This window comes from Catharus ustulatus, chromosome 4 (assembly GCF_009819885.2).
Source record: "Catharus ustulatus isolate bCatUst1 chromosome 4, bCatUst1.pri.v2, whole genome shotgun sequence".
Lineage (NCBI taxonomy): Eukaryota > Metazoa > Chordata > Aves > Passeriformes > Turdidae > Catharus > Catharus ustulatus.
Window position 1 is genome coordinate 22597054 of NC_046224.1, and position 16235 is coordinate 22613288.

General features: G+C 45.0%; 1 protein-coding gene across 1 annotated transcript; it reads left to right on the top strand.

The window, feature by feature from the left end:
• Positions 1-5642: 5642 nt before the first annotated feature.
• LOC116995888 (cytochrome P450 2D14-like) lies at positions 5643-15233 on the top strand. The gene is made up of 9 exons (XM_033058976.1): positions 5643-5873; positions 8163-8334; positions 9061-9213; positions 9797-9957; positions 10090-10263; positions 11947-12088; positions 12660-12847; positions 13764-13905; positions 14034-15233. The coding sequence occupies exons 1-9, from the start codon at positions 5661-5663 to the stop codon at positions 14210-14212; spliced, it is 1524 nt and encodes a 507-aa protein (XP_032914867.1). The 5' UTR covers positions 5643-5660; the 3' UTR covers positions 14213-15233.
• Positions 15234-16235: the final 1002 nt, after the last annotated feature.

Below are 16235 nucleotides of genomic sequence, written 5' to 3' on the forward strand. Positions count from 1 at the left end.
GCCAGCTTGCTTTGATCTCTGCTTAACCCCAGTTAACATGATAAGGATGCTCTGGTTAAGGGCGCATAACCACCCTGGGCTTGCTGAACTGGTGAAACCTTTGCTGGGCAGTGTTACATGTACGTGTGAGCTCAGTCCTGGATCATCCCAAGCTCTGTGAAATGTCAAGTCAAAATAAAGCCATTCTGCTCTTTTGATCTTTCAGCCCTTACTGTCCAAGGCTTTTCTAGGGGTGACTTCATCCCAGTGGCTGCTATATTCATCCATGCAGCAACTGCACAGCTCGCTCTGCCAAACTGCTCACAGCATCACTGGAGCCCATCTCTTTGACATCTTGCAGCACAGAGCTGTCTCTCTGAGGTGAAAGATGGAGGCCAAGACATGCATTGCTTTTGGTACCAAGTTCAGAATCATTGCTCTTTCAGGGCACAGGACATGTATGGAGATGGGATGGCACGAGGGGTAATGGCATGGGAAGGGATGGGTGAAAGAAGTGAAGTTCAACTACAGCTCACTTTGGTCATAAGTGAACTGGTGTGATTGATATAGGGAAAAGGGTAGGAAGCCATGGGGAATTTAAGGAAGAAAAGCCTGAATAACAGATTTCTTTGCAATGGGGGAAGGCTGGCAGTAAGTCATAGTAACAGTAACTATGAAAGACTTGGCTATTTCAGCTGTGCTGACTGCTTTACTATGAACAAGCTGTTAGCACAGTCCATCTTAAGGCTGTAGAAGTACTTCCAATGTTTAAAATCCCCATCTGAAGGCCAAGAAAGTCACAATGAACCAGCTGAGACTAAAATTTCCTGAGTTGGGGTTGTGCTTCAGGCTAAATTTGTTTGAGAACATTCAGCCAAAATTTTTTTCATCCCTTTTAATGGCTGACATAATTCTTAGAAATCCATTGTTTATCTGACCTTCTCCTGACCCGTTAGAAAAATTTCTGGTGATATTTTCCTTTCTCAGTTTAATGCTTTGAAGCATTACATGCAAAATTTGGCAGGAGGCAGCTTTCTGTTAGGAAGACACATTGCACCAGCTCTCTAAAACTGTGCTCAAACTTGGCTACATTACAGTCACTTGAAAACCCAGTTTGCGTGCACTTGATAGAGCTCTCAGTTTTTCATCTCAAATTCCCCCGAGACGTCTGAGTGGAGCAGGTGGTGGTTATTGCCGGCTGCCATGGGCTGCTAAGGGCGAGTGACAAGTGTGAAGCTGGTCTCTGCCATGCACCCCTTGCCCCTTCCAGCACCAAAATTATTTAGGGGGAAGCCATCTGAGTGGAGGCAAAACAGGCAAAAGAGAGATTGTGTGCTGAAGAAAGGAGGTGGAGGAAGGAACAAAAAAAAGTCTGGGACTAGGTGGAAGACCATGTTTTCTGGGCTTAGAAGAGGCTGCCAAAGAGGAAAGGTTTCTGGGGTCTTCTGCAGCCCCAGCTCTGCTGTAGCCTGAGAGATGGGTATCCAGGGAATGAGAGCAGCAGGCTTCACACTAACCAGAGGCTTTGCTCCTCCAGAATGAAAAACTGCTGAGGTTTGTGTCCATCTACATCCGAGGTGATAAGGGAAAAGCCGTCAGCCTGCTGGGATTTGGACAAAAAAAATCTGAAAGCTCATGGAAATATTCGTGCTATGTGACCTGGTTGGCTCCAGGCTTGAAGCAAAGAGGGAGGGAAGAAAGTGTTCCTTTGGTCATTGGAAGAGTTTCCCCCCACCTTTGGGGAGAGAGGAGTATGTAATGGTGGGTAATTACTGAAACAGCTTTTTTTCATAAACAGGCACTAATCTGTGACCTCCGGGGTACCAAAGTTGTGATCCTGCAGGAAGATCTGCAGAAGCTGCTTGCAGCCTCAGCTGGGAGCTGGGCAAGTGCTGTGGACAGGTGTGTGACCTTCTAGACTTTTTTCTCTTGGGTACTAACACTTAGAAGGTAATTTGCCTCCATTGGTGGCATCTCAGAGGGATGCACTGGGGACAAATGACTGCCTGCTTCTCACCCTTGCAGGCACTGATGACCACTGTGGAAAAGCCTATCTAAACCACCTTTACTGTGAACAGTAGGGGCAAAATAGACTTTGGAGACAAATGATGTAATTAAAACCAGATTAGTAAGTGATCATCAATCTATTCTGTGCACTGAATAAAGGGAGGATCCTTCAAACAGGAAATAAAGCATGTACTTATAATTAAATATGATCTTATGGACAATATGGACAAAAAAGCTCAACTCAAATAGCAAAAAAAAAAAGGTAACTCCTGCATTATCTTGCTTCAGGATGCTTTGTTTTGCAATATTAATAAGTTTTTCCCTTAAAGCTGCCTTTCTGTTTGTATTTCAATGTTTTCACTCAAATAATGGTGATGTCTGCATGCAACTTATGTAATTCCACTTAGTTCATCTCTGCATTGACTGTGCACAGTCAAAGACACGCACCCAGCACAGCAGGGTAGCAGTTAGTGAAAATTAATATGTATGGATTTGGAGAGCTTTTTCCCTGACTTGAAAATTGCTCAAAATATTACTTTAGTGAAAAGAAATGCAAATGAACATCTTTCATTCTTCAGAAGAATAATTACCCTTTTCTCTTTCTCTCCATCAAAAAGAGATTTGTTGTCTATTGTTTCTTTGCTGGCTTTGAAAACTGTTCTTTTGAAATTATGAAGCTGCAGCACTTGTTCCACTCCTTTGCAGTACTGGCCATCCACGCTACTAGCCAAAAGTGAAAGAGCTGTCAAGTTTGCAGGAAAGGATCATTTACCAAGTGACCTTTCGGAAAGATGTCAATTGGGAAGTCAGTGTCAGTGTAGGGTGTTTTTCTCTTAAGTTGATGCATTTCTCAGGTTGCAGCTTTGTCACTTTATGTCAAGGCTGAGCCACAGGAAGCAGAGTAGCTGGAGAGTTCCTATTCCCATGGTCTTCCAGGGTGATGTTCATTAAAATTAAACCCAATTCCTGAATTCTGATCAACCATCCTTGTTAGAGCCCACAGGTGAATGATGGGAGTCCAACAGCCTCTGGCTCTAGCCAAAGTAAGTAAAACTGAAAGCACCTAGATGGATATTTTTTAGCTGAAGTTCAGAAAGGTCAAGCTCAAAATAAAGGGCAACAGGCCAGGTAACATCCTTTTACTGGTGAGGTGATGAGGAAATTTCCACCGACATTCTTGGGACCACATTTCCATCTTTCCACTGCCATCTGAGTGCATGGGCAATGAAAACCAACGTGGGAAGAAGCCATTGATCACCTTTTATCATCCAGCCATCTCCTGCTCAAGCCAGTCCATTGAGTAAGGAACTGTTGTAGCTCTGTCTCCTGAGACTTCACACTAGAGCCATTTGAAATATGGTGGATATTCAAAAACCAACAAACACCCAGGCTACACTGCAAACAGAGTTCAGCACTGGTAGCTCTCCCAGGCTGGACTTGCCAAGAATGTTCTCTGTCCCATTAGTCATGTTGTTAATAACCTAAACTTTATCAACCCCAGTATAGACATCTAAGGGACGTCACTGATGATCATCCAGCAGCTGGACTCTGTACTGTTGATCCCACTTATTTCAGCCCCACAATCTGAACAATCACACACTCAGTTGTCAGCTACCCTGCCAGTCTCTATGTCATTGATTTAGCCAAAAGTATAGAAAATGGTGTTAAAGGTTTTACAGTGTCCAGAAAATAAATGAGACACACCAATCTCATGCTTTGAGGAAGTTGTCCTCAAAGAACAACAAGTTCTCCTCGGCCACTTCACACTTCAGGGCAGCACCTTTGGGATCCTGGCAATGAGATTCTTGGATGAAATGAAATCTGCTCTCCTACAGATGAGGGCAGTAATGCTGTTTCTACTACTGATTTCTTGCAGGATTTAGTATTTCAGATTTAGTATTTAGTATTTCACAGCTTCGTGGTTGCTGCAGGCAAATGTATCCTTGACCATCATACACTGAACCAATTCTTGCTATTTTGTGAATAGCAAACCTAGTACAGTCCTCCAGTTACCTTATCAATCCCCTGTGTCATGAAGCTGTCTGGAGCACACTCAAGAAACCACCCAGACTGTGCCTGATCATGCAGCCCTTTAGTTAAAAGCACAATGTGAGAGTTAGCCCTAAGGCCTGTGATTGTGTGGCATGGCTCTATTGACTTCCTCTCCTTTCCCAAGAAGTTTGTAGTGACTGCCTGGCACAACACTACACATAGCACTTTGCCACCTTCTCTTTGTCCACAGGCACTCAGATGGCTCACACCTCTCCCACGGCCAAGTTCTGGGCACTCCTCTGCACAGCACACAACCACTCCTCACTGCTTCCAGCCTCTTCTTCCTGAAGACACTGTGCCCACTGTGGCAGGTTTCCAGGTGCGTGAACTACCCCGGCATATCTCTGTGACTGAAAATAAATCACAATTCTGCAGTTGTGGGAGCTGGTAAATCCCCCAGTTGTTTCTCATTACACGTTTGTCTAAAAGTACTGGGGACAAACTCTGAACCCTAATAAGTCATGATGCTTTCAAAACAGGATCCTGCTGTGGAGACTCCAGCAAGCTCACATCAGCACACAGATAATGAGCATGGAGGTGCCTCCCCTCCCAGGGGAAAGGCATTTGAGGCCCTGGCTGCACACCAGTGCTGCCTGCACAGCATTTTCAGGTGCACTGCCTTGCAGCCTGAGCTCTCCATCACTGCTGCATCAACTGTTCCATCAGAAGCTTTTCCTCTTCTTGAGATCAGAGATCAAGCTGTAATTGGTTTACTGCTTCCTTTTATCTAGAATTGACTGTTCTAAGAGCAAGGTTTATTGATCTCTGATGGTAGAGATGCCAGGAGCACACAGCTGTGCTGCTTTAGGAAATACTTTGGCTAACTCCCAAATTGTGTTGGCATTACTACTGCCCCAAAAGCTGAATATTTGAGGCACCTTGTATGGCACACATATGACTTTTTCCTTGCAGCTGAGCTGTGTTCTACAAAAGCCGAGGTCATTGTGCTGACTGACATTCGGAGTTTGATAAAAACTTTTAATCCTAGAAATGTAAATAATTTTTAAAATCTCAGTTAACTGTTTTAAGCTAATTTCTGCAGTAAGTACTTTCTGTAAGGAAATGTTTGACCTAACCTGGACTTTCTCAAGTTCAAACAGAACCTATCCCTAGCCTGCAAGTAGAAACCTGTATGATCTGTGTTTAGGAGCTGCTTCTTCCTTGACTTGCCTGTACTAACAAGAAGGTGACACACATTTAAACAAACTTTTTCCAAATTGCCCCATGCAGCAAGACCGGTTGCTTGTGAACTTCTCTTTGTCTGTGAGAGAAGGCACCAAACAGCCAGGGCCCACCCAGCCCCGCACCAGTGAGGACATTGTTAGCACCAGCCACCACTTTCAGCAGCAACAGCGGCTTCTGAGCTCCGGCTTTGCAGGAAGAGGAGGAGGAGGAGGGATGACCCTTGTCGCCACTCCCCTAAGGCTGAACATGTTCAAAAGCCAGCAAGTGCCGGGAGAGAGGAGCAGCAGAAAAAGGCAGTGTGGGGAAGAGGCGGAAGCAAGGAGAAAGGGACGGCTGTCAGGGCAAGAAAGTGAGAGAGAGGAGAAGAGAAAAGGCAAAAGCAGGCAGTGACAGTCTTGGCTCAAAAGAGGAAGGTCAAGGAGTAGACAGGCTACAGAATGGCCTTGCTCCTGTGGCTGGGGTCCCAGCTGTCATCAGTCTGGAGCAATATCTCTGTACTGGGAATTTTTCTTACAGTGTTTACTTTGCTGCTTGACTTCATGAAGCGCAGAAAGAAGTGGAGCCATTACCCACCGGGCCCAGCCTCGCTGCCGTTTGTCGGGACCATGCTCTCCATTGACTTCCACAACCCCCATCACTCCTTCAGCCAGGTGAGTGGCAGCCTCTGAACAAAACACTGCCCGTACGATCCACCGTGGGCCCAGGAGGGGTGGGTCTCACCTGGCATCAGCTACAGATACATAATACAGGGAATAGGAATGCTCATTTTCCCTGAAGTTGCTAGAGAGCTTTAAGACTGACTAGCAAAAAAAAAAAAAAAAAGATAAAAGAACATAGCACTATGCACACAGGTTGATAAACGAACTGGAAACAGTGGATAAACAAACAATGAGGAGTATAGTGGGTGTTCTGGCAAGTTACGTAACAAGAAACAACAGCACATGACCAAAGAAAAAGTTCAAGGAAAGGTCACCTGTAATATTGAAGCACTCAGTGAGTATGACCCCCAGAAACACGTTTAGATGACCCTCTAGGACCATAAAAAAGACTTCCAGTAGGAGGCAGATGCGTTCAGGTAAGTCCTAGGAAAAGTGATATTTATGTAGTAGCTGGGAAGCATGTTGCAATGAATATGGATGATCATGATGCAGTAAATACACCGTTGTAAAGTTTCATGACACTCTTTTGATTAGAGGAGTCCAGTGCTACAATCAAGAATACCTGCTTTCTAATACTTCAAATTATGTTAGTTTATTTTTGGCCAACTTCAGTCTCACTACCCTTGCGCAATGCTGAAGGGCAATGCTCTCTCCAGAGTCCAGGATGATGCAAGTCACTGGTCAGTCTGACCTGGCCTGCACAGATAAAGAGATATAATCACACACCAACACTTCCCAACCTCTGTGTCCCCATCTCTGTAGAGCTCGGTGGGAGACCATTGCTGTGCCCCCAGTGATGGGTGCTGCTGTAGAGCTGGCTGCCAGCCTAACATGTGGGCAGGCTTGGAGGCAAAGAGCACGGGAGTGTACAAACATGGGAAGACAAACAAATATCCGTGGGCTGCGAGTGTGGCTGCAGGGATGGTACGCTTCCTTGCGAGTTACTGAAGCATGCCTGTGGACATGTGACAGTTTCAGTTAAAGAGATCAGCTTGTGGGATTTGTCCCAGCAGCAGTGCTCAAAATCTCTGTAGCATTCTTATTCAAAGTCAGGGCTTAGCTCTTCTCAAAGGGAAAGCATGGCTTTCACATCTTGCAGCAGATAAACCACAGGTGTTTTGTGCTTCAGTTTGCAAACTCTAAAGGCCTCTTTTCTAGGACATCACTGTTCAGCTGCCTGTCCAAAACCTGCCAAGAAGAAAACTAAATATAGCATTTGTGTTATTTGCTTGCACATTGTCCAAAAGCTTACCATTTTAATATCATATCATATCATGCTAACCACTCTCTTGACCAGTTATCATTTTTAATGACATACTTCTAGTGCCAGTGAAGTGCTAATTCCCTTTTCAACCCTACTGCAAATACAGTATTAGGTACTTAAACTCCTTGCAATGCTAGAGTGCAGAAATCAAGAAACTTAGCTTTTAAAGAACAAAACCAACCAAAAATACAGAAAAAAAGTAAAAGAGAACTGTGGGGTCTTTCTGCTGTAGCACTATCTTTAAACAATGTGCTTCTGAGCTTTGCTCAGTGTTCTTGACTAGCAGGGGAGCTTTGACCTGCCTTCCCAGGAGTCTGTGTCCCATTAGAGGCCTTGTCTACCTGGAGTAGACTTTGCTCCAGGGCCAGCTCCCATGGTGAGTGTATGGCTGACAGGATTACCTGTGCATTCAGCTTTATGAGGCTTGCAGATCACAGCTCATATAAGGCTGTGTGCTAGCTACCAGTCATATTAGATGTGTACACTCCTTTTAGGGAGAATGTTGACCTGAAACTCCAGTGTGGAATTGCCTTTCCCAACCATGTCTCTGAAAACCTGGGCTATGGGTACATCTTTAGGTACAAATGCATCTTTGAATAAAAATTACATATCACCTTATTATCAATATTTCCTTCAGCAGAAGTAGACTAACTCAACACTTGCTTAATCTTTCAGATCAAAATAAATAGAAACATTAGGAAATAATTCCTTATTGAGCATACAGTCCTTAATCCCAAAATTAAAAGTACTTGCACAACATTCATGACAACAGTTTGGCCAGGATAGGTGTATTCTGAAATTTTTCACCTACAGGGCTTTGATCCCTACTACAGCTGCTGCTTGGCACTCTTTGGAGCTGTTGCACTGCAAAGGTAAAGGTCAAAGATCAGCTGAAGATTGCTGAATAAAAGTACTTCAAAGTTCACTAAACAGTAAAGGCCCTAAGGAAGGATATGGTGATATTTCTGATGTTACACTCAGCTCATTTTCAGGGACATGCTTTTTTATCTTGTCAGCTTCAGAAGAAGTTTGGGAACATCTTCAGTCTCCAAAACTGCTGGACCAACCTGGTAGTGCTGAATGGGTATAAAACAGTGAAGGAAGCCCTGGTCCACAAATCGGAGGACTTTGCTGACCGGCCGTCATTTCCAATATATGAACATTTGGGCTATGGGAAGAATTCTGAAGGCAAGTCCCATGAAAATGGGAATTTCTTGATGGCACTAGCATGAGAAGGATTGGGTAGAGGCAAGATGTTCTCAGTATGGTGCACCTTTGCACATTCCCTGGTCAACCTCCTTGTATGTCTGGCACCCTTTGGTGGTGACAAACTTGGATTTGATTAAATGGGGGCTCCCCTTAGCAGCTGCTGGATGACTCCAGCAAGCACACACTTCTTCAGCTGTGTGAGGACACTGTCAGTGGTGCACCATTTCTGCCAGCTCCCAACACCCACAAATTACTACTTAATGTGCTTACGTAAGACAAAAGTCTTATGCAAAATGTTACATGTAAGTTGTTGCAAAACATATGGTGACTTTCATTCAAGACAGAGTATTTTTCTGCATCCTGCCCACATCACATCCTCGGCTCTTGTGTGGTGGCACAAGCTGCTACCTTGTTCACACAAGCTATGGGAACAATGCTGAATGTTTTGGAGGGGCGATTCCTTTATCCTTAGCAGCCCTTTTTGCTCCCACTGAATCCTCCCTGCACCTTTGCCAGCCATGAACAGGCGTTAGAAGGTGCAGTGACCCATTTCAGAATTGCTGTCTGAACAAGCTGCACAAGGTCAGACTGTTCCATCTATCCACACAGACCTGTACCCCCAGACTCACAACTGCTGTTCTCTAGCAAAATTTGCTTCATGTACAAGTCAGATATCTGACGTTTCTTGCTCACCCACAATTCCAGGGCTTATTGTAGCAAGATATGGGCACGTCTGGAAGGAGCTAAGGAGATTCACACTCACTACACTGAGGAACTTTGGGATGGGAAAGAAATCCCTGGAGGAGCGAGTGGTAGAAGAAGCTGGATATCTTTGTTCTGCCATCAAGTCTGAAGAAGGTTTGTGACATCCACAAGGATGGGGGAATCAAGAACAAAGGCAGTGCAGTGATGCAGAGAGAAGTAATACTACAGCCACTCCTGTTTGCATGCAGTGCTCTCTTCCCATGCAAATGCAGCGTTTCTGGTCTATGTGCACTCCTTGGAGCCACTTCTGCTTCACGCAGTGGGGTTGCTCCAACACTAATCCATATGAAACAGGAAACAAATAGGAAATTAGACATAGAGAGGCAAAATAGAATTATTCCCAGAGCTCAGTAACTCTAACTTTATGAAGTTTTGTGGAGCAGATGGGAATTCACAGCCTGTCATCCAGACACAGAACAAAGTGTTACCTGCCAAGTCACAGAGCAAACCTGCAACTCAATTTTTCTTGGGAGCTTTCTTCTTTAAACATAGATCAACCAAATATTAGTAAGAATGAGATGATCTTCTCTTCTTAGTGTGATGCTTTGAATGTTTTGAGAGTTAAAACCTCCTGGTGTCATCAAGGTGGCATTTGTGTATTCTCATTGCTGACAGATGAGGTCCAGCAGTTTGGTGTTGCTCAGCTTCATGGCTTGGTCTTCATTTCCATTTTCAGGTAAATCTTTTGATGTACAAATTCTTTTAAATAATGCTGTCTGCAACATGATCTGCAGCATTGTCTTTGGAGACCGTTTTGACTACGGTGATGAGACGTTCAAGAAGCTGTCAGAGTTATTTCAAAATTCCTTGAATGAAGAAGGTGGATTCCTGCCTCAGGTAAACCACAAGCTGTAAGAAGCTGCCCTCTATTGCTTGAGCGATTTGTGTTTTCATCATTTTTCTTTTTTTGCATCATGTAATATCTTCTCTCTCTTTCTCTCTCCCTCTCTCTGGTTCTCACAACCCAAGTTTCTTAACGTGGTGCCCTTTCTGTTGCGCGTCCCTGGAGTGCCAAAGAGAGCCTTTCGAGCACAAAGTGAGTTAATGGACTTCATAGATGTGATCCTAGAGAAGCATATGAAGACCTGGGACCCTGCTGACCCCCGAGATCTCACAGATGTGTTTTTAAAGGAAATGGAGAAGGTAGAGTGACACTAGCAGACCCTCTGGGGTCAGGAGTAGTTTCTTTGCCTGTTCAAGCTTGTGAAGCTGACCGTCCTCATAGAGCTGCACAAAACCTCTCAGCAACTCATTTACTACTTTTTCTTTCCACATTGTATCTTGAGAAGAAGGGTATTCTTCATGCTGTAACCTCTTTCATTGTCTAAACACACCTTATTATCTGCTGATGTTCTTGTTTCCATTTTCTTGCCTTCACATTTCCTTCAGAATCTGGGAACTTCCATGTTTCCAGCCTTCAAAAATTTGAAGGCTTTAAAAAGGTAATGATTGGGAATTCACAAATTGTGAACTATTTTCTATGTCTCTGGTGGGTGTTTAACCAGGACCTGAGAGTGCCGGTATTGATCAGCGAACTCTCAGCAGCTCACATTAGATAGCAGAGAAAGACCAGTGGTTCTTAAACGACACGTTCCACAAGAATTTTTATTTCATGCGAAGGGTGGTCGAGCAGGATCCCCAGTGACAAAGGGGAAACAGTGATATTTATAGGTTCAAGGAGGATTGAAATTACAGCCAATAAAAAAGTTATACAAAGGACAGCATCCAGTCTAAGTCAAGAGTTCTAAAGGTGAACTGACCAATTAGACAAACTAATTTCTAGCCAATTATCTTCCAAAGTGATAGGAGAGTGACCAAATTTTTAAGGAATTTAGCTCAGCCTTGGTATGTAGGAGACCTTATCTATTATAGTAAATTCCAGGGGCCAGGGGGAGATGGCTTTGGGGGAATTGTATCATCCACAACTAGTTATCCTAAGTTTGCACTGGGGAACAATTCAGCATGCAAGATTCTGTATAGTCAGTGCCACAATGGCTGATGTCTCAAAACCAGTCACAAAACTGAAGCAACAGATTGACTTTTTGGTGTCATTGCCCCATCCATAGTCTGCCTTTAAGTCAAGTTATGATTTGAAACTAGTGTCTCCTTTGGGATATATATTTTTGAATTGCTTGCTAAGAACTGTTTCGCTAGAAATCAAAGGAAGGCCTAAATCAGGAAAGTGTAAAGAGGGTTAGAAAAGACAAGCAGATGAACTCACGCAGAGAGCTTGTCATATCTCATATGCTAACAAATTTCAACTCAATTAGCATTTGGATGAGAGACCAGTTTTCTGAAACCAGATAACCCTGACCCTTTTTTTTTTTCAATTATAGGAAACACCAGGGCAGGAGCAGTGAGAATCTGTAATGCATAGCTAGAGATAACCCCCTTCAAAACATGCTAATTTTTCCTTTGCCACATCAGTGCAGCCTCCTCTCTACTCTGTGGCTTTTATCATCTGATCAAACCTGAATAACTGTGTTCCACCTCCTCTGAGGGAAGATGTTACACTGAGTGGCAACGGCGAGTTTGAGCAGAGAGCACAAGATGTGTACTTCTGTCCTGAAGGCAGGAATAGTATTCTTTTCTGAGTATATTGGAGGTATATTGGAAAGTTGAGGACCTTGAAATACAGGAGGTGACAAGGTTACAAAGTACGAGTCATGCTCAGACTGTTGCTTGTGATGTACTCTACTCTTCCAATGTAAAACAGGAACACACGCTAAAAAATGGATCTAGTGCTTCTCAGCACTTCTCAGTATATTGCTCTTCTCGCCAAGGAAACCATGCAGCATCAACAACCCATTTTTTTGCTCTCCACAGGGTAAGGAAGCTGAAGAGAATGGTTTCAACTACAAAAACCTTCGTCTGGTGGCCCTGGACTTGTTTACAGCTGGTTCTGAGACCACATCCACCACTCTCCGGTGGGCATTGCTGTACATGCTTCTCCACCCAGAAATACAGAGTAAGTCACAATCTTACAGAAGTGTAGCCTCTTCCCTTCAAGACTCATTTCTCCACAAGGATTTCAAAATGAGGAACAGCTCTGGTGATTGTTGGTCTAGCAGAAACACAGGAGAAACACCTCCCAAACAGCTCTTCTGGCAGGGGGTAGTCATGATAAGAAGACTGGAGTTTGAAAGGCAAGTTCACTCTCGCCTTCACTATGAGGGCTTTACCTGGGGACTTGCAGCAGTCAGTGTACCCTGTTCCAGTATTTGGAATAGAGGCTGATTGATTTAAATTCTCTCATAGTGCTTGCCCAGGTACACTTCTAGCTGCATAGAGGATGGGTAAGGTAGCATGTCAAGTGGCAAAGCCTTTAATAAAAAGATACTATGAACAAAGAAGAGTTATACAGAGTCACTGGACAACTGAAAGATGCCTTCGTGTCTGGTTTATGTTTATGTCTCTTAACTCCTCTCCTGTTCTCACACAGTGCCCTACAATCTCATGCAGCCAATCTTCCTTCAGCATGTACCACCTGCTTCTGCTTATCGAATGGTCCTCTAACTGTTTATCTCTTCTGCTTTCAGGTAAGGTCCAGGCAGAGATTGATAAAGTGATTGGCAGAGAGAGACCCCCCACCATGAAGGACCAAGCAAGCATGCCGTACACTAATGCTGTGATCCATGAAGTGCAACGCTGCGGGGATATTGTTCCTATTGGGCTACCTCACATGACGTACCGGGACACTGAGTTGCAAGGCTTCTTTATTCCCAAGGTGACCATGACCAGATAAGCAATACAGCAGCCTCTCCTTGTGCAGATGCCAGGTGTGGGGTGGGGATGACATCATCCAACCCTGCAGCGTCGCACGTCCAGCCCAATTACAGTCACTGTTGAGCACTAAAATATGACATTTTGAAATGCTACATTCAGGCAAAGGAATATCTGTGTTGTAGTGCATATCTGTGTTCTAGGCTTACACTTGTTGTATGGGAACACAACTGCACTGGCAGCTCAGTGCAAAGGTTTCCTTTCCTCTCATTGAGCCATGATATTCATTGCCTGTCAGAAGAAGCCTAACAGGCTGTCTGGAGGCACTCAACACAGCTTACTGGCTTTCCTGAGATGGTAGTGGTTAAATTCTAAACTCTGAAAATACTCAAATACCATTGGCATTCAGACCAGTTCCGGTGGGACAAGCAGCTGCCCTGGCAGCAGTGGCAGAATTCAAACTGGGGATATTTTTGTAATTTTTTGTAGCAACGTGGTATCTCCTCTGGTTTAGAATCTTGACATGTGAAACAGGAAAGCTTTGTGATTTTCCATGGTCCCTGTGACGGCTGGGCTTTGAAGTCTGTCAGTCAGCTTTTTCTCTGCAGCTATAAAACAGGTCGAGGAGGATCTGAGATGCAGAGGCTGTTTCCAGTGTGTAACCGTGCAATTGGCATTTGCATGCAACAGGGTTTGTAGGGATACAAATTGTGAAAGTTCAGATGCTTCAGAGTGTAGGGCAGGCACCATATGCCATTGGAAAAGGGCCCTGCTTTACCTCTGCTTCAAATAAGATGCAGAAGTGGAAATGGGTGCTGTTAAATGGGAGACAGGGACTAAGAGGGACCAGCTCTGTTCTGTTGTGCCAAGATAATGCCGCTGTTCTCACTTAAGTTGTTTCCTCTTGTGGGGGAGTGCAGGGGACAACAATCATCACCAACTTGTCTTCCGTGCTGAAGGATGAGACAGTCTGGAAGAAACCAAACGAGTTTCACCCTGAACACTTCCTGGATGCAAAGGGGCAGTTTGTGAAACCAGAGGCCTTCCTGCCCTTCTCAGCAGGTAAATCTGAGGGGAGGATCCACCTGCAAGTCAGAAGCACAGCAGGAGGGTGATCCGCTCCCCCTGCAGCAATTCTAGCATCAATTATTGCCCTCTTTGAGAAACACTTCCTATTCCCTCTCTTGCAGGTCGCCGTGCCTGTCTAGGAGAACAGCTGGCCAGGATGGAGCTCTTTCTCTTCTTTACCACTCTCCTGCAGAAATTCACTTTTGTGCTCCCCGAGGACCAGCCCAGGCCACGGGAGGACGGTCACTTTGCACTCACCAACTCTCCACACCCATTCCTGTTGCGAGCTCTCCCAAGATAAGTGCACACCACTCTCACTCACAGACCACCACCCACCCAAACTCTGTCAGAAACATTGCAGGACTAGGCAGGATCATGCCAAGTTAATCTCAAGCCTGTGCAGAAGGCCACACCTGAGTAAAGTAAGGATCTAGACCAATGTCTTGTTTAGCTTCATTCTAGTTGATGTTCTTGAATCAGACAAGAGACCTTCAGCTTCAACAACAAGGTGACATTAAAGTGTAGTTTCAGACAATTGCTTCTGGAAAATCTTTCCATCCAAGACATACATATTCCCTTCATTCCTTCCTGTTTATTACATACCTCTGTATGATGAACAAATGCTGCATTGTTTTCTTTTATAGCTTCAAAGAAAGTAAATTTGAATCCCAACAATCCTTATGATGTCACACTATGCCTCTAGTAGGAGTAAATACCAAGGTGTACATAAACAATCCATATGGTGGTATTTTACCCACAGAAGAAAATAATTTGTGAAATACAGAAAATTCAAGAAATACATTTAAAGAGAAATCCTGGTGTTTAGATTTACTCTCTCCTCTAATTAAAACTCGAATTATTTAATTTTTTTTTTTTTTTTTTTTTTTTCATTGCATAAAGTCAGCTCTTGGGCAGGTTTGGAATTCACAAAGGGATGGAGTTGTACTGTCGGACACTGTATGGCCATAGATTTCAGAGTTACCTTTCACTTTCTTCCTGCAATATTCCTGACAATTGGATTTGCAATATGTAAAGATAAATTGATATTTCAATTAGCAGTAACTCCCTTAGCCCATCTAGAGAGACAATCATAAAAAAGGATCTCCTATGTATAACCACCACTAAAAAACCATAAAATATCTGAAATCGGAGCACATGTGCAGTAGCAAGTTTGTATAATAGTAATTTTGGAAGCTATGAAAGCTATTTAATTATGCAAATACTTATTAACATAATTAAGATTTGGACTTCATCAGGAATTGCACATTTATGCTTTTCATCTACAAAATAACTTGAAAGAATAAAAATGATGGGAAATCTTTCTCGCTCCTCCTCTTTGTGTTCGCCTCAGTCCTGCCATGCTCCTGCCTCAGATACTCACTCACCTGAGATTTCTCTCCTCACACCCAGCGCCACACCTGCGTCTTTCAAAATCATTTCAGTGTTGCTTTTCTGGTCTGTTCCATGACACTGAACGGAATGTGTTCGGATTTATAGCGGCCAGCACATACCCAAATGTGTTTAAAGTGAGCTTAATTATAGAGAGGTCCCGACACTCATGTATTTGGATAAAAATTTGCATATAGCTAGAGTAGGGACTGTCGTTCTAGCATGCAAGAGTGTGTGAAAGAAAGTCCAGCTGCATGACTGAACAGCAGCCGATTGCAGCATTCCGGAGGCAAAGGGAACACATTGATCGTTCCAAATCACAGCCGCAGCCTTACTCTGATGGGGGAGCGCGCTCCGAGGGGCGGTGTGGACCCTTCGGCCTCGGCGGGCGGGGCCCCCTCGGCGGGCGGGGCCCCCTCGGCGGGCGGGGCCCCCTCGGCGGGCGGGGCCCCCTCGGCGGGCGGGGCCCCCTCGGCACGCGGGGGCCCCCTCGGCACGCGGGGCCCCCTCGGCACGCGGGGCCCCCTCGGCACGCGGGGCCCCCTCGGCACGCGGGATCCGTCCACCCGCTGCTCCATCCCTTGCAGCACTGGTGATTGGCGTTCCATTTGACCAATCGAGTGGGAGGCGGCCGGCCCGCAAGGCTGGAGTGGCAGCTCAGCCGGCCAATAGGGGAAGTTGTGGTGCCCTGCGCCTTCCCGCGGGCGGAGGGGAAGGTGGCGGCAGCAAGATGGCGGTGGCGGGCAAGGGGGGCCGTGAAGCAAGGCGAAGCGGCGCGTCAGGGAGCTGTACCGGGCCTGGTACTGCGAGGTGCTGTCCAGGTTTAGCGAAATGTGGGAGAAAACCTCCAAAGGGCTCCCCACTCAGGAAGCAAACCCAAGCAGCCCCTGCCCCAACCAGTTCATGAAGAAATTTCCTCAGAGAGAAGTGTAAAA